General features: G+C 51.9%; 1 protein-coding gene across 1 annotated transcript; it reads left to right on the top strand.

Moving 5' to 3' along the window:
- The first annotated feature begins 123 nt into the window (after positions 1-123).
- PSMD11 (proteasome 26S subunit, non-ATPase 11) lies at positions 124-18,369 on the top strand. Its single transcript, XM_063404057.1, has 14 exons — positions 124-283; positions 2,050-2,151; positions 7,157-7,281; positions 9,441-9,512; positions 9,810-9,867; positions 11,745-11,939; positions 12,420-12,564; positions 12,802-12,862; positions 14,398-14,460; positions 15,058-15,183; positions 15,707-15,742; positions 16,972-17,023; positions 17,839-17,981; positions 18,104-18,369. The coding sequence occupies exons 1-13, from the start codon at positions 193-195 to the stop codon at positions 17,979-17,981; spliced, it is 1,269 nt and encodes a 422-aa protein (XP_063260127.1). The 5' UTR covers positions 124-192; the 3' UTR covers positions 18,104-18,369.
- Positions 18,370-18,545: the final 176 nt, after the last annotated feature.

The following is an 18,545-nucleotide window of genomic DNA, read 5'->3' as shown; positions in this document are numbered from 1 at the left end:
GCTGGGACCACGCCCCCCGATCCTCGGCGCAGGCGTCCTTCAGCAACCCCGGCCCGGCCCCGCCCCCTCCGCCGTCCCCGCCCCTTCCGCCGCCCGCGCGCCGGGACTGCAGTTCCCACCATGCCGCGCGCGCGGAAGGGGCGTGGCCGCGGCGCCGCTTCCGTGCTGGCGGCGAGGCGGAGAGGCGGCAAGATGGCGGCGGCGGCGGTGCTGGAGCTGCAGCGCGCGCAGTCCCTGCTCTCCACCGACCGCGAGGCCTCCATCGGCATCCTGCACTCCATCGGTGAGCGCCGGCCCGCCGCCCGCGCCGCCCGCGCCCCGCCGCCGCCCGCGTCGCGCTGAGCCCCGCGCCGCCGCCGCTGCTGACTCACCGTGCGCGCCGGGCGGGAGCGCGGCCTGGGCCCGGCCCCGCGGCGCTGCACCGAGCCGGGACGGCACCGGCGGCGGCCCCCGCGCGTGCGGGCACGGGGGGCACGAGCTGTTGATGCGTGGCGGAGCGGGGCCCGCGCTCCGGGAGCCCGGCGGCGGGGCCGGTGCCCGGTGCGTGTCCGCGGAGCCGCTCAGAGCAGCCCCTGAGCCGGGCCGGCCGCTCCTCCCCGTCCGGCCGGAATGAACCTGCCGGCCCGAGATCCGCGATGGGCGTGTGCGGGCCGCGGCGCTGCCGGTACCGGCGGGGTGTCGCTGCTCTCTGGGTCGGGGCGGTTCGCGGCGTGTTTGGGTGTCACGGCCCGGTCCGGCCGTGCCCGGGGCCGGGGCCGCTCCGCCGGCAGCGGTGTCTGCTCCCGCAGCGCTGACATGCCGCCGGTGCTGACTCGCCCTTCCAGCGCTGCTCTCGCGGAGCCGGGCGAGGTGTCCCGGGTGCTGCGGCCGAGCCCCGCTGCTCGCAGGAGAAGTTCCCTGCGGTTCGCTTCTCCGAGTCCCCAGCCGCGGGGCCGGGGAGGTGTCGGTGCTCCGGGGGCGTTCGGAGGTGCTGTGGGCACCCTGCCTGCTCTGGGGGTCGAGGCTGGGCTCGGAACTGCTGTTTAAACCAGAAGTTCTTGGTTCTGGTGCTGTGTGGTGACCTCTGCAGAGGTGCTCTGACTGCTGTCACTCTGCTGTGTCGGGAAAAGTTTTCTGAGTGTCCGTGTTAGACCCCGGAGGTGCTGTCAGGGCTTTCAGAGTTGTTTGTCCCTCGGTGTTTTGCTGGTTACTCAGTGGGCGGTGCAGCTCTCAGCGGGTCAGGCTCAGTCAGGACTCACCTGCCTGCTGTGACTTCGGACGATCAGGAATGGCCCAGAGAACGTTGCTGTGATGCTTTTCTCCTTGAGAGCAAAGTTCTCTCACTTTTGGTAGGGAAGTGCTGGGGATGAGAGGCACAGTTTCAGTTCCCTAGAGCTGGGGTTGTGGCTCTGTTTATGTGGAAGTTCAAGGAGCTCCCTGTGCTGGGGGTGGTAGCAGGGAAGGAGGGGCACTGTGTGGTGGATAACTCATGGAACTGATGCTGTGCACACTCGGGTGGTGCTGCTGGCTGTCATTTGTCCCCTTATCTGCCTCAGAGCAGAGTCACCCCCTGGGGCAGAGGGTGATGGCACTGCCAGGACCCAGCACTGGCACTGGGTGTGACACCAGAGTGGGGAGGGATGTACTCACCTCCCTTTGCTGATTTGGGATCTCAGCTGAATACCCAGAGCAGCAACATCAGCAATCCCAGAGTGGAGTATCCGACCCCAGAAATGCCATTAAATGTCTCTTGTATGGTTCTGTGGCTCCAGTGTGTGCTGCTGTTTGGAAGTGACACCTGCACAGCTGAACAAGCTGAGATTGTTCAAACCTGGAGCTGGAGTGAGCAGAGGGTCTGTGGGCTGGTAAAGCCCCTGTGGAGTGCAGACAAAGGACTGCAAACTTCCCTGCACTGGATTGAAACTTCCCAGACCTCTTGGGCCAGGCTGAACTCCCTGGTGCCTTTGGAGCAGGTCCTGCTTTGGGCACCTCTCCAGGAGCTGACCAGCAGTGATGATCTTCCTCCTGGAACACCACTGAAGGCAACTTTCCTGCTCTTTTTCTTCCCAGTGAAACGTGATGTCCAGGAAAATGATGAGGAGGCGGTGCAAGTCAAAGAGCAGAGCATCCTGGAGCTGGGGTCGCTGCTGGCCAAGACCGGGCAGGCAGAAGGTGAGCCTGAAATCAGGAATTGAGGTAACAGGCAGTACATCCTGCAGCCAATGGATTTAGTCTCCTTACTTAGAGGAATAGCTGGAAAAACAGCTTTTGGCAGGAAATGTTCTCTCAGAGGCAAGACAGAAACTAAAAACCAAATAAAGAACGTAAATATTAATCTGGTGTTGCTTGGGCCAGTGTTCCAAACAATGTACAGTTCAGTCTGTGGCCCTTTGACTTGGGGCTGTTTCAATATGAGTGACTGAAGTTTTTTGCTAAGCTGTTGTGTTTAACAATGAGAGGTGTCTCCTGGGTGGTTTCAAATGGGAAAGTTTGTCCCATAAAATACTTTCTCCAGCAGCTCCTCTCACAATCAATTGATTTATCTGCTGGACCATTACATCAGCAGCCCCTACCCAGATCTGCATGGGACAGTTCCTCTATTGTGAGAGTGTGAGGGGACAGGGATGGAGTCGAGTTCTCTGTTCAGTGATGATTTAGAGTCTGTTCCTGTCTCCTGTTTCCTCCTCAAGGCAGCAGTTGGTTGTTTTGCACTCAGCAGTTCAGGGCTGTGCTGTGCCTTTCCCCTGGAGCATTTCAGGACACTCTGTGTCTGTACCCAGAGTGTTCTGTGGTTGGGCTGCGGCCCTGGGCAGTGGAAAATGTTTGCTTGCAAGTCTGGCACAGGGTGGGGAAAGCGCCCAGCAGAAGGTTCAGTCACACTGGAAGCACTGGAACACCAGGCCTAACTTTGGAGTAGCTCATGGAGAGCTCTGTGAGGGCTCAGCACGGGTCCAGGTCACAGTTTGTGTCTGTTGTGAAATGTCCCCTGGTGTCCCACTGGGCTTGGGAAACTCCTGTTGGGCTGGGCCGTTTCAGTGCTCTGCCCACATCCCACGTGCTGGAATGAGCATTCCAGCCCCTGATCCCACAGGATTGCACTTAGACAGGACTGGGACCAGTGCAGCCCTGAGAGCGTGCTGGAAACAAAGGTGCTGTTCTTGTCACCTCACTTAGGTGTCCACCTCTGATTCCTGCTGGGGACTGCTTTTAGGGTCCCTGGGGAAGAACAAAGCCTTCCAGCCTAGGATTCAGCCGCTCCTGCAGGACAGAGGAAGCTGCTGTGCAAGTGCCCCTTTCCTGGCTGAGGTCAGGGAGCTCAGTGTGGGTGTCTGTGTGTGCCAGTGCCCTTTGCACCCTGGTGTTTGCTCACCAGAGATCACCAAACATGCTGGGCCCTGCAGCAGGGGACATGTGTGTGTTTGGGTAAAAAGGGGGAAATCTGAGTCTCCTCAGGTCGCTGTGGATGTGCTGCTGGTGAGCAGAACTGAGGGCAGAGTTCTTGTGACCTCCTCACCTTTGCAGAGCATGGGGCAGTGTTGAGTTTAAGCTGAAGTTTGGCACAAGGATAGAGCTCCAGGGTTTTCCCAGAGGGTGATGATTGGTAGATTTATTTTCTTTGAAGGAGAAGGCTGGGGAATTGAAAATAACCCTGTTAACTCATCAGAGTCAGGGTTGTGAGGGGGCAAACATGGAATGTATTTGTGTTCTGTTGAAGGTACCACTGAACTGCAGAGTGAGTGTGTTCTGGAGGGAAGAAAATGGACTTAGTGCCACTCAGAAGCCAGGTGTGTGTGCAGCTCAGAGGGAGATCAGCAGGTTCTGGAGGTGTTTTCTGGAGTTGTGGAGACTTGGAAAGTTGTGGGGGATGGAGGAAAGGTTACCCTGGCTTAGGGTGGTGCTGGAACTGTGGGAAAGGCTCTGTCCCTTCTCCTGTCAGCTTTCTGGGTAGGAGTAATCAGTCAGGGGCAGCAGCACCATCACCACGTACAGCTGCTCTCAGAGCCCCCAGTGCTGGGCAGACACTGGGATTTCATCCTGTGGCTTTCACTGCACAGAGTTTGGGTTTAGCCATTGGAACAACTTTGACAGGCTTGAGGGGTTCCAGTGCCCAAAGAGGGGGTGGCTGCACTGTCCCTGGAAGGGGATGTTGGAAAGGAATTGTTCTCTGTGAGGGTGGGCAGGCCCTGGCACAGGGTGCCCAGAGCAGCTGTGGCTGCCCCTGGATCCCTGGCAGTGCCCAAGGCCAGGCTGGACAGGGCTTGGAGCAGCCTGGGACAGTGGAAGGTGTCCCTGCCATGGCAGGGGTGGCACTGGGTGGACTTTAAGGTTCCTTCCAACCAAACTATTCTGTGACTCTGTGAGTCTACTGAACTGTAGTCTTGGTTTACAAAAATAACAATAATACAAGTGACCTCCTTAAATCCTTAATCTTTGTCAAGCAGATAAACTTGTAAATTGATTAGTTTTTCTTATGACAGTTCCAGATTTGTATGGCATTTCACAGAACTATAGGGCTGGAATAACTTGGATCAGGAATTTGGATATGTGGAGTGTTAGCTGGTGGAAGCACTTCCCTGAGGATGAGCTGCAGGCTTCATTTCCAGAGCTGCTGCTCATCACTCCTGCAGAGCTGTCAATCCCACCCCTTTACCAGCCATTGCATTTTCTTCAGAAAAATAAAATCCTAAAAATAGTTGATGGTTACGTTGGTAGGAGAGAGAAATTTCTGTGGGAACTTTGAGCCTGCATGGCTGAATGTGGAGTTTGCAGAATGCACAGCTGCATTCCAGCTGTTGACTTGGGATCTGCTTTCTGGGGAGTTGTGGGGCAGCTCTGGAGCACATCAGTGGGATGGTAAACAGTGCAGTGTGTTCCACTGGAGTTTTCCTTCTTTGTTCTGGAGTTCCTGTGGGAAAGAGTGTGTTGGGCACTGATTCCATGGTGCTGAGGAGCTGGTGGAGCCCAGGGTGCACAGGAGGAACGTTCTGGTAGTGTCTGAGAGCTGAGGATCCTGGACAGCCTCAGTAAGACAGATGCAGAGCCCACTTTTCCTTGCTCCCACCGAGGTGCTGGAGAGGAACTCTGCAGAGCTGATGTGTTGGATTGTCTGTGCTTGTCTGTTTGCTGTGTATGAGACCAAAGCATTTGCCTTGGATTAAAATGATTTGGATTTGCACCCAGGAGTTGTACTGGAAATTAAATGAATCCCAGTACTGGAGATTAAATGGACCCCAGAACAGAGTGGTGTGGGGAAAGTCATGGAGCAGCAGGTTCCTTGTAGAGTAAAGACTGTCAGCCTGCAGGTTGCATTCTGAGATGTTTAAGTAGCTGCACCTTAAGTGTAGAAAAAGCTACCTGTTTATGCTCTGGCAGAGAGAAAAATCAAACTTTTATGGAAGCAGATGTGGCAGTCAGAGCTTCCTGTGGTGTTCTTGTACTGAGTGCAGGTGTTTTGCTGGGGTCAGGACCTGTGGTTTGCTGGGGTTTGGATCTCCTGCACTGCAGATTGGGAAATAAAGCTGAGGATCACACTTGAGATAAGTTCTGTTTGCTCTAAATCTGCACTTTGAGATATTTGGAAACCTTCAGTGCCTTGAGGGGCTCCAGGAGCTGGAGTGGGACTTGGACAAGGGATGGAGGAACAGGACACAGGGAATGGATTGCCACTGCCAGAGGGCAGGAATAGATGGGATACTGGGAAGGAATTGTTCCCTGGGAGGGTGGGCAGGCCCTGGCACAGGGTGCCCAGAGCAACTGTGGCTGCCCCTGGATCCCTGGCAGTGTCCAAGGCCAGGCTGGACAGGGCTTGGAGCAGACTGGGACAGTGGGAGGTGTCCCTGGTCCCTTCCAACCCAAACCATCTCGGGATTCTATGATCACTATGAAAGATTGGAAAAAAAGTGAGTTCCACATGTTAAGAGTGTGATAAATGAGGTGTATCAGGCTAGATTAAAGTTAAAGTAAATAGGTTTAAAAAGTCAAAAATACAAAGAATCATTTTTAGATATTAATAAGATGTTGGTATAACAATTGACATTAGCATTCTTTAGCGTTATTGCTAAATGAAATACAGAAGCCTTGTTTACATTTGTTTTTATTGGAATCCTTCCAAACTGAAATTCTCCTGATACTCCTCCATATACTAATTGAAATAAAATTAGACTAATCTCTTATTTTAGTTTTGATTTGATACCAGTTTGGTGTAGAAGATTTCTGAATTACTCATTGCCAGCTTTGTTTTGATTTTTCTTTTCTGTGGAATCTTGTAAACACAGTAGTATGGGATTCACCTGATATTTGGGTGAGTCTTGGAAATCTGGGGCAGAGAGCTGTGATTTCAGTGTGCAGCCCTGGTGCTGATGAGTCAGCACTGAACCCTGCCCCTGTGCAGGATCATCTTCCCAAACTGGGAGCAGCTCTGGCCAGGACTCCCCAAAGCCACGTGGTGTTTGTTGGAGGAGACTTTTCACTTGTGCTCTGCAGTTCCATCACGTCCAACATTCCTGAGTGGCTCTGCGTGCTGGAGCTGCTGTGCTGTGACTGCCACAGTCCTCTGCTCCCTGGGAATGACACTTCAGTGTTTCTCCGTTAAAAAAAGACATTTCCTTTTTCCACCCCTTGTAAAGACAGGTTTTGTAACTGTGAATTAATGGGGAGACTTGGAAGCAGAAATGCAGTTAAGTGAGGTCAGAGCTGATCTGGTAATGGTGAGGGTGGAGTTGGAGTGTTAAGGAATATGATTTTCCAGTGGTGGAGCACAAGGTGGATCCAACCTCCTGGGCTTGGCTAGGTGGGGCAGATGAAAGTGAAACTCATGAAACTGAGTTAATAAAAACACACTGAAATTATGAACTCCATCCCTCATTTTATAGAAAAATCTCAAAGCATTTACCAGATCCTTACATTTTAAAGAATCTGCCTGTAACCAAGGCAGTTACAGCTGGTGGTAAGTGGGGGGCAGTGCTGTGGTGAGGCTGGAGCCCTCAGTCCCCCTGCAGTTCCCTGTTTTCTTCAGAGCTGCCCTGCAGGTGGCATTTGCTGCTCTGTCCTGTGGGTGACACTGAAAACCCACCTGGGGATTGTTTGGTGTGACATCTCCTGCTGGTACACGGTGTGGGGTGCTGCAGCTGGGTGCAGCCTTGGCTGGGGCTGTGTTTCACGTTTTGGGGTTTTGCAGAGCTGGGAGGACTCCTGAAGTACGTGCGGCCCTTCCTGAACTCCATCAGCAAAGCCAAGGCCGCGCGCCTGGTGCGCTCCCTGCTCGACCTCTTCCTGGACATGGAGGCAGCCACGGGACAGGAGGTGAGGCTGCCCTTCCAGCACCAGGCTGTTCCTCAAAAGCCTGCAACACCCTTATCTGACCTAGTTTGCTTCTCACTGAAGAATTATTCATGTCAGGAAGCAGACTTTTAATGCATTTGGCTGTATTTTATAAATAAAACATCAGATAATTGAATTCATAACCATGTTTTTCTGCAAGCCTCTCCCTGCTGCAGGTTAGGAGTGACTCCCACCATGGGCATCTGTCTTAGATTCATGTTACTTCCACAAGTTGTGCCAGGGGAGGTTTAGATTGGATATTTAGGAAAATTCCATTACTGAATGGGTTGTCCAGCCCTGGCACAGCTGCCCAGGGCAGTGGTGGAGTCCCTGTCCCTGGAAAGATTTAAAAGCTGTGTGGATGTGGCACTTGGGGACAGGGGTCAGTGGTAGCCTTGCAGTGCTGGGGGAATGGTTGCACTCTGTGATCTTAGAGGGCTTTTTCAAGCCTCAGTGATTGTAGGGGCAGCATTGGGAGTGTTTTGTAGTGTGGTCAGTGTTGGGAATGTGTTCCCAGGGAGCTTGGAGCAGGAATGGTGGGGGTGGTGTGAGGTGGCACAGAACTGGAGGAGCACTGCTTGGGGGCGGTCTGGGGACTGTGAGGATTGCACATGGACAAATCTGTGATGGGTTGTACTGCACAGAGACACAAAAGTTACTCCTGAAGTGGGAGTGGAAAGGGTTTTGCAGATACCAGGTGTCAACTGCCTCAGTGGATGAGCTCCCCCTCCAGAAAACCAGAGACAGGCTAAGATAGTGCCCAGTTAGTATTCACTCCATTCTCATCAGCTCCATAGGATACATTTGTCTTAGTTTTTCTTTTTCTCCTCCCAATTGTTGGGTTTTTAGGAGTGGGATAAGGACAGGAGCACCTTGGGAGTGCTTCCAGGCTGTGCTGCCCTGGGGAGGGTTGTGCTGGCACCCCAAGGCTGGCACAGGAAGGGTCTGAACAGCAGGTTAGAGACAAAACCCACATGAAACCTGCACTCAGGGACTCGCAGATTGCAGGCTGGAGAGGTTCAGCCGTGCTGAGGGGCAGGTGATGTTCTCATAAGCCAAATTAGCACAAAATTAGTTAAATTAGAACTGTTATCCTCTAGTAGAGGTAGCCCAGGACAGCCAATGTCCCTTGTTTGCTGTCCAGTCCTTGTGGCCTGTGGGTGATGAATGGTGACAGAATGTTTTCCCCCCTCTTTCTTTAACAGATGAGGTCAGAGGGGTGGGATGTGCAGGTGAGAAGGGAGAGCTCCTAAAAGTGTCAGGAGGAAATGAGCAGCTGCAGGCTTTTCTCAAGGTAATTTGGTGTAAACTGCATTCGGATGCAGTTGCAAAGGAGGAACAGGTTGGAGTAACAGTGATGGAAATAATAAAGAGTCAGTCAAAATAGTCACTTAAGAGCATATTCTGAAGCTAAACCCGAAACCTTAAGGAGGGATGACATCAACCTGTGAGGTCCTTGATGCAGCAGTCTCAAATCCTTTCAGAAATGTTCTGAGAATTATCTGCTTCCTCAGCGTAACTCACATCCAGAGCGCTCCCAGGAGCCCAGTAAAGCAGTGAAATTGGAGATTTCTCCAGCTCCTAATGCTCCAGCTATCACCCTGTAATAAATTGAAACTTCATAATGGCTTTTCATAAAATGTTCCCATTTAATAAGCAGTGAGAAGGAGCTGACAGGGCTTGTGGTGTTGTGCTTCAATCCAGAGGTTTTGGGAAAAGACATTCCTGAGCATGGCACCACAGGATGATTTATTGTGTATTATTGGCCAGATAAGGTACAATAATATCTAATTGAGATGGAGCAGTTCTGTTTTATCCATCAAGGGAGCCTCAGCCTGAAAAATATGGGAAGATTCTGAGTTTCTTTGCTGTGCTTTGAAATGATGGATGAGGCCCCCAAAGCAGAGCCCAGCACCTCTGCTGCTTTATACAGATTACATGATCTATCTAGGCCCTAAAGAACATGAAATTTATTTTTCTTAATTGAAAATACACCATGACTGTGGGTTTAAACTCCGGGAAAAGCATTAGTGCCTACCCCAGATGCCTCCATTTGACTCCTCTGGCATTGTTGGGAGGCATTTGGGGTGGGCACTGACAAAATGTCTAGAATTGACTGTTTTCTTTCTGCTCCCTTTAAGGTTGACCTGTGTTTAGAGTGTATCGAATGGGCCAAATCAGAGAAGAGGACTTTCCTACGCCAGGCTCTGGAGGTAGGTCTCAGATCCCAAACGTGTAGCAGCATCATCTCCTTGTCACATTTAATGCCTGTAAAAGTAGAGCATTTATGTGCTGTTCAGAGCTTTCTATGTGTCAGGGGAGGGCATTAATTACACTGAAATTCTCATTAAAAATGCAGGGTTGTACTCCTTGTGCAGTAGGCCTTGCACAACTGGACCACACAATTTGACAAGTACAGATTAATTTGTGCAGAGAAGAATACAAAGCTTCATTTTACAAAACAAATCTGTTCTGGCTTTCCTCACACCAGTTCCTTTTCTGTTCTCCAGGCGAGGCTGGTCTCTCTCTACTTTGACACCAAGAGGTACCAAGAAGCTCTGCAGCTAGGTGAGGCTCCCACTAGGTGGTGGTAAATCTTTGCTTTTAATTTACTCCTGACAAGGAAAGCCATCGCCTGTGTCATGTTCCTTGAGAAGTTTTGCAGGATTTGAGTCTTGATTTCTCAGTGCTGCTCCAGTTCTGCCACCTTTTGCTGTAGCTGGGTGATAACAGCTCTTAGAGGTGTCTTTGTTCTGGCTGTTGCACCATCCTTACCCCTCTCACCTGGGCCTAAGGCCAGTTTGGATGGGGTTTGGAGCAAATGGGAGGTGTCCCTGCCCATTTGAGAGTGGAATGAGGTGAGCTTTAAGGCCCCTTCCAAACCAAACCACTCTGGGATTCTGTGATTCGTTCAGTGCAGATAATTTTGGGAGTTGTATCGAGCTGAAGGCCACAGGTTTGGCTCCTGCTGGAATGTACTGGAGTACTCTGCCGTGGCCACAGAGGCTGAAGGGAGAAAGCAGCTTTTTTCCAGTTTGCTCAAACACAGCCCCAGTAAAACCAGGAAATGGCAAAAACCTCTGTGGGTGTCATTAGCCAAGGTCTTATGGAGGCTTTAAGAATTTGCCCCTGCACTGCCTGAGGGATGGTAATGAACCAGTGAGCTCCTGCTCTGCCCCAAAGCTGAGTAAAGCAGGACCTCTTACAGCTCCCCACGTGCCTTTAAAATGCTCATTTTGCAAATGACTACAGTGCTGTAAGTGAGGCTTAGGCTGTAATTGAGATTAAAGCTTTAAGTGAGGCTGAAGCTGTCAGTGAGTTGAAGCTGTGAGGCTGAAGCTGTCTGAGGGCTGTTTGCACAGCCTGCTCTGCCAGGGCTGAGGGGCAATTGCATGGACACAGCCTGAACTGCTCACCGGGGAGCCAGAACTTCTTCACCTGTGTGGTAGCACAAGCCTGTGCCCTGTCCAGAGTCTCCTGGGTGATGCATATCTCATCAGAATTTTGAGTTCATGGAATTCAGGATGGAATTAGAGCTAGTTTGCACAGGGATAGGTAATGAGCTCAGGTTTAAACTGATCAGAGGCCACACTCCAAAACTGTGCTTAATTAATTTAATCCCTTGGCTGGTGGTGGTTCAGCCTGGGGAGTTGGGAAGGTCTGCACCTCTAGGGTAGGCTCTGATGCTCTGTCAGGATGTCAGTGTTGTGCACAGCATTCCTGTGTGGCTGAGGAGGTGGTTGTGTCCATGGCTGTGGGGGGTAGGTGCAAGCAGAGTCTCTCAGGGATGTTTTCAGGGAGAATATATTTGTTTCTGCCCAGTTCTGCAGTTTCAGCTCTGGTTATCATCTCCTGAGCACAGCAAGGGAGGAGGAGGTTTTTATATCTCCTCAACCTAAGTTACCTCTTCAGTGGGGGAAGGAGGGGGACAAGTTTCCTCTAGGACTGTCTCATTCTGTCCTCACAAGGCTGTGATGTGACAGCTTGTCTTGGCATTTCTTAGGCTGTGCCTTCCTGCCTCCTAAATCTGACCTGTAGATGTCCTGTGTTAACATCATCTATTCCTCATCCCGTGTTCTCAGGAGTTTCTTGAGAATGCTCTGTGATGCAGAGGGGACAGTTCTGCAGGAGCCCCTGTGGGAGAGGGAAATCACCTGGGAACAGGTGCCAGAGTGACCATCCCAACTGCCCAGCCCCTGCAGGACACTCTGCTGCCCACACACCACCTCTGACATAAAACTGCTTCATCCTCCTGCTGTGGACTAGCACTGCCCCACCATTATTCCCTCTCTCAGGCTTTTTCTTGGAAGAACAGGTTGTGTGAGCCTCACGTCCCTCCCTCAAAGCCCTGACTGCTGGGGGAGGGCGGGTGGCCCCTGCAGAGGCTTGGTTTGTGTGGGTGCTGCTGCAGAGCAGCTCTCAGTTCTGTCCTTGCCCTCTGCCAGGCTCCCAGCTGCTTCGGGAGTTGAAGAAGATGGATGACAAGGCACTGCTGGTGGAGGTGCAGCTCTTAGAAAGCAAGACTTACCATGCCCTGAGCAATCTGCCAAAAGCAAGAGCAGCCTTAACCTCGGCACGCACTACGGCCAATGCCATCTACTGTCCCCCCAAGCTGCAGGCAGCGCTGGACATGCAGTCAGGTGAGGCCTCAGCGACAAGGACGGCGCCCAGGACTCGTCCTGACACATCACTCATCTGATACTTGCTTTTTCTGAGGGAAAGTGGTGCCTCAAGATGCCACCAGTTGTGCCTCAGCTGGTATCAGCTGCAGTGACATTGTTCCTGACACTGATGTTTTCAGCCCATTTTTGAAAGCTGCCGGTGCTGGAGGGTCCAGAAGCTCCCCAGGCACTGCAGTTCCAGCCTCACACTCTGTTCCTGACCCATTACACGTTGTTCCTGACCCAGTTTGCAGGCACTTACCTGAAGTGCCCCAAACTTGTCTGTCTAAAAATGTCCTCGTAAGAGAGGGTGTGGATTTTCTTCTGATAGAGATGAGGCAAGGGGGGCACAGGAGGAAAGGATTCCCTTCACTGAAGTCACAGTAAAGCACTGAGCAACCAAATTGTTCTTTCCTCTCCCAGTCATGCTCAGAATTAACCTGTTTGTGCCTCTCCCAGGTATTATCCACGCAGCAGAAGAGAAGGACTGGAAAACAGCCTATTCATATTTTTACGAGGCATTTGAGGGCAATGATTCAATTGACAACCCCAAAGCCATCACTGCTCTGAAATACATGTTGCTGTGCAAAATCATGCTCAACAGGTAGGTGACAGATGGTTCTGGGAGGAACACTTCTGCATTTCCAGGGGAAGGGCTTTTTGTTTGTGGGACTCTGAACATATGGGCTCAGGCAGTGCCTTTATCACCTGATCAGTGCTCCTGATGTGGTGGTATTTGGGTTTCGTACTTTGCTGTCAGCTGGGGGTTTTTGAGGTGCCCTGGGTTTTAAGTTGACCATGTTCCTGTATAAATGTTCTGCTCCCTTCCCTCTGTCTGCAGCCCAGAAGATGTGCAAGCATTAGTGAGTGGGAAGCTTGCTCTGCGGTATGCAGGAAGACAGGTATAGAAACGTAACCCTTTCTGTTGTCCTCTCACTTTTCTCAGTGCTGGCTTATTCTTTTTGTCAAACACTTTGCTCTTTTCATACCAAAATACCCATCACTCCTGAGTGTCCTGAACGAGATCCAGAACTGATTAAATTACCCTGAGTCATTGCCAGGAGTCAGTTGCCTTCAAATGAGTTTACAGTGATTTTCACAACCAGAGAATTTGGGCTGCTTGCTTCGCTTTCCCTGTTTTTCTCTTTTTCTTTGGCTACAAACTACCTGATGCCATCAGGTCCTTGTGTCCCTGCTCTCACCAGCTGCTGCAGTGTTTAAATCCGAGTTACTATTTTTGCTCCATTGTAGCCAGTCCTGAGAATCCCTTGCTGGCAGTGCAGCTGAGCAGGTGGAGGCCTGGCTGGCTGCGAGGTGGGAGCCAGGCAGTCAGGGAGGTGTTAAATCCACTGCTTATTCTGACATGTGAATGTGCCAGGCTGGGAATGCCACCCCAAATTAAACCCAGGCTTGCCTGTAGAAGGTGCAGGGCCACACTCCAGGTGTGCCAGGGGCTGGGCTGGGATCCTGCTGCCCTCAGGGGCTCAGCCTGGGCTTTGCTGTGACGCAGGAGCTGCTGCTGCTCTGCCCACAGGGGATTGGGAATTAGCAGAGCTCAGTGAGCAAACGTGCGTGGAAAGGTGTGACGTGGGGATATCCCTCCTGGATCAGGGAGGGCAGCCCCAGTCCTGCCTCATCCCTTTGCCCTGAGGGGCAGCTGGGGGCTCCTCTCCAGGGCAGGGGGTCCAGGCTGTTCCCACACTGTGCCCCTGTGCCAGCCCTGACCAGCAATTCCCACAGCCCCTGGGGAGCAGGGAGAGAGCAGCCCTGGGGCAATCCTGGAATATCCCCAGTTTGAAATGAGTGCAGGGATCAAGTCCAGCTCCTGGCACTGCACAGGACAGTCCCAGAAGAGGGGGCAGCAGAAGCCTGGGCCTTGTGCACCAGAGGTACTGGGCTGTCCTTGTCCTATCCCCCCACTTGGGCTCTGTTCTGCTGTTCCCTGCTGGGATTACCACTGTTGGGTGTTGGCTTGTTTGGGGATGCAGCTTTTGCTTCATTTCAGCAGTTATGGGGTGGAGCAGACTCATCCCTGTTGCTGTCCATGGTTGGGTGTCCATAGGAGCTGCTGCCCTGCCCCCGTCACTCTGCAGAGAAGTGGCCATGCTGAGGGGGAGAGGCTCAGCTGGAGGGCCCAAAATGGCCACATTCATGAAGCAAGTGCCAAAACGTGCACTTCCCTTAAAAACAGCATCAAACTCGCTCCCAACCTGCAGCTGGTGCTGTCAGATCTGGGTGCTTTGTCCCTCTGGAGATCATCCTGCAGCTGCCCAGCTTGTTCTCCCCTCAGCAGCTGCTCTCCCTCTGCCTGTGGCAGTGACAAGGAACATTCCTGACTTGCTGTTTAAGCATGTTTTCAGGGTACTGCACAGTTGGCATATTCACCCTCAGAGGAGAATCCAGAAAAAAAATAACCTTTGGTTCTCTTTCCCCACAGACAGAAGCACTAAAATGTGTGGCACAGGCCAGCAAGAACCGGTCGCTGGCAGATTTTGAAAAGGTGAGTCAGGGACACAAAAGATGGGGCCTGGCTGAGCAAAAACCAGTCAGAAATGCCAGGTTTGGAAAGTTGTAGGAGCTGTTACATCCTACAGCAAGAAACCATGGAAACATTGATAGAAAGCAACAGTGCATCAAAAAATACCCCCCAAAACTGATTGCGTTTTCAGTGCGTGGGGGGTAAACTTGTTTGAACCCAGGTTTTTCCTTTTTATCTTTGTTTTTTCTTGGTTTTTTTGAGAACCAATTCAGAAGCAGTTTTCCTTTAGGTGCTGTTCACTGGGATGTGTATCTTCCTAAAAATTTTCCTGGTTTCAGCAGGAATGCTGCAGAGCTCAGGGAGAGGATTCCCATATCAGGATCCGATCCTGTCGTGCTCTGCTGCCTGTGAGCAGAGACTGGGGCTCGCTGAGCTCCTGCAGGGTGCAGATAAAAGATGTTGGGAAGGCTGCTGGGCTGTCATGACCTGCTGGATTTTAGCTAAGTTAGGGATTGGATTAGCCATGGTACTTGGCTGGGCACGGAGGGGATCTCATCCTCAGAGGACCTCGAGGAGCTGTTGCTACCAGAATTATTTCCTCCCGCCGTGTCCCCACAGGCTCTGACAGATTACAAGGTGGAGCTCAGGGACGACCCCATCATCAACACTCACCTGGCCAAGCTTTATGATAATTTATTGGAACAGAACCTGATCAGAGTCATCGAACCCTTCTCCAGAGTACAGGTAAATGTTTCCAGCAGCCCCTGGATGGGCTGGTCCCTCTGTCCCTGCTGCTGGGGATGAGGGGATTGTTCCCACATGGAGCACTTCTTACTCTGAGTTGTTCAGCACTTTGAGAGCTCAGGGTGAAAATTATAAGGAGGAGGCTGAGGGCACCTTTGGAAAACCACATTCCAGAGTCATTGCCCTTTCTACCTGTTTCTCTCATGCTCCCTGCTAGGTGAGTGGCTTTTAACCCTGAAGGTGACAGGATTTGGCTTTAAAGGCCTCTGACGGGGCAAGGCTGTGCTGTAGTCTTGGAAAAGAAACATTTCCCCTTTCAGAGTGAAATGGCTTTAGGGGTCCAGTCCATCTTAGTTAAAATCAGATGTGAAACCTGAAGCCGCAGAGTGGAGAAAGCCACCGGAGATTTTTAGGCCAGAGCATTTCCAGGCCCTTGAGCAGTTCCATGGAAGAGCCCCAAACCTCTGTGTTGTGTGTCCAAAGTGTAGCTCAAGATTTACCTAAATGTTTGTCTTTCTTATAGATTGAACACATATCCAGCCTCATCAAGCTCTCAAAGGTAAGAGCCTCACCAGAAATCAGTGCCATGTGTTCAGAGGGCAGAGGAGTTGGGGTTAAATGGCATTTATCACTGGGAACTGAACATAAAGGGTGACAGATGAGATCCATAGCATTTCCAGGCAAATCTCACCCTTGGGAGCTAAACTCTGACACAGGCAGCTTGGGAGGAATTGAGGCTTCCTGTGCTCCAGACTTTGCTGGGTTTTACTCTGTGTCTTGGCTCTTACCTTTTATTGGAGGCAGATTTTCCTCTGCTCTGTCGTGACTAGCTCAGTCTTCCCCCGTGCCCTGTGTCTAATCCCCTGGGTGTTGCCAGGGGAACCTGACTTAGACCCTTAAGATGCAGGATCCAGCTAATCACCCTGCAGTGTCATTAGGGGCGCGTCTGTCACACTGACTATGCAGTAACTGCTTTACAGATAATCCCAGACAGATTCAGTTTTAGGAAAATCTGCTGTAATCCCAGCCAGTTGCACCCCAGAGTGCTGTTGTCTTGTACTGGCATTAAGGCCAGGGTTGGGAAGTGAGCTGAGCTCAGCCTTTGTGGTCCCAGAATCACTGAATCATTCAGGTTGGAAAAGGCCTCTGAGATCACTGAGTCCAAATATTCCCCCAGCACTGCCAAAACCACCCATGTCCCCAAGTGCCACATCCACACATCTGTTAAATCTGGTGATTTCACTTCTGCCCTGGGTTGGACAACCATTTCCATGAAGAAATTTTCCCTGATATCCAAACTAAACCTCCCCTGGCACACAGTCTGTTCCCAGACTAGCTTGTGGTGTTTAACACATCCTTAATATTCAGAGTAAAAGCTGCTCTGTGCCCCCTCTGCCCAGAGAGGAGCTGCCTCCTGTGGGCCTTCCTGGTGCTGGGCAGGAGATCAGCTGGGTCCTGTGTGGATTAAATAAAACCTGGCCAGCTCTTGTCTAAATCCTCGCTGAATTGAGTTAGAAAGTTCCAGAACCTCCACAAGTAAAGCCTGTGTGAAGTGACAGAGACAGTGTCACCTGTGGGACAAGGGACATGCTGGTGCTCCCTCGTTAACAGCTGCTCCCTAATTTCCTGAGGCATCTCAAGCAGGTGGTGGTGTCCAAGGCACGTTCAGGGAGGAGGAGCTGCTGTTGAGTAGTGCTCATTTCCCACCAGGGCTGTCAAGTGTGCAGCAGTAAAATTCACGTATTTTTGTGTTCTGGGACACTTCTAATTTTTCTGCTTCAATTTCAGGCTGAGGTAGAAAGGAAACTGTCACAGATGATCTTGGACAAGAAGTTTCATGGTGAGTCTCTGCATCCCTCAGCTCTGCCCTGTGTTTGCACGAGCTGTGGCTGGACTCCCCTTCCTCCTCTGAGCCTGGCAGTCCTGCTCAGGCAGCAGATGTGCAGGTGACAGTCAGGAGTGACAGTCAGGAAGGCTCTTCCTGCAGCTCCATCCACCTTCCTTAACCCCAGGGTTCATTTCAGAAATGCTGTTGGGTCCCTCTTGCTGTGGCAGCATCCAGGGACAGTGTGGGACCCCCAGGTGGCCTGGCCTGGCCGGGCTGGGCTCTCCCTCTTGGAGCTGACCAGAGCTGTGGTCCTTTCTCAGGTGTTTGTGTCCGGAGCATTCCGTGGGGGTGCCCCATGGCTGGTGGGGTGCTGTGGCTTGGCTGCTGCCCCAGTAACTGCTCAAGGAACCAGCTGTGCTCCTGCTTCTGTTGTCCCTGGATGTGGCTGAGCCAGGGGAATGCCTGGGAGCAGCACGCTGGGCACAGAGCACGGTGGGGGCACAGAGCCCACCTGGGCACAGCTGCAGGATAAAGCAGCTGTGCTGAGCCATCCTGCTGGGCACGGGTCCTGAGCAGGCAGGGAGATGGCAGGGCATGGGCAGGAGTGCTCATCTCCTGCATGGCCTCTCAGGCCGTTCTCTGGGATGTATTTTTTTCTGAGAATGCTAAAGCAGTCCTGGCCAAAATCAGCCAGTCCAGCCCAGCACATGAGCTCTTCCCAAACCCTGCACACTGATGGGGTGTTTCTGGGGTAGATCCCTGAATTCCTGCTGTGTGGAAGCTGATCCATCGAGCATCCCAGTGCTAACAGCAGCTTGTGCCCACAGGAATCCTTGACCAGGGCGAGGGTGTCCTGATCATCTTCGATGAACCCCCCGTAGACAAAACTTACGAGGCTGCCCTCGAGACGATTCAGAACATGAGCAAAGTAGTGGATTCGCTCTACAACAAAGCCAAGAAGTTGACATAGGTGAGTGGGGCCTCCCTGGGGCCGCAGAGCTCAGGAGTTGCTGCCAGACCCTGCCGTGCTCCGTGTCCCTGAGCCCCCTTCCCTCTCCTGTTGAGTGATGTGTCTCTGTTTTCTCTTTGCAGAGTTGAATTTGCTAGCTGTCATTTGGAGAGTGTGTGTGACAGGAGAGTGAAACCTTTGGGAAAATGTTAGGAGACTTTTTTTTTTCTTCTTTGTTCTACTTTTCGCTCGGAAAGTTTTTAAACTTCCTCATCCAGTGCATCTTGTATTCCAGACGATGCGTGTTCCAGTTTCCATGTAATCTTTACTGGCCGAACTTTGTATCTGGGGGGGGAATATTGTTTAAACAAAGAGGGTATTCTCAATAAAAGGAAAAAGGCTTACACTACCTAAACATGTGCTTTCCACTTCCTGAGGGACGGCAGAGTTCAGCAGGGACAGCGTTTTGTTACCAGTAGGTGCCCAAAACCAGTTTGTTTCATCTCCTCCGCCCTGAAATCGGAGACGTGCTGGCGGTGTCCAAGCAGCCAACTTGATTCCATTTGTACTGAACCAAACAAACCC

This window comes from Prinia subflava, chromosome 8 (assembly GCF_021018805.1).
Source record: "Prinia subflava isolate CZ2003 ecotype Zambia chromosome 8, Cam_Psub_1.2, whole genome shotgun sequence".
Lineage (NCBI taxonomy): Eukaryota > Metazoa > Chordata > Aves > Passeriformes > Cisticolidae > Prinia > Prinia subflava.
This window is presented reverse-complemented; position numbering and strand designations above follow the sequence as displayed.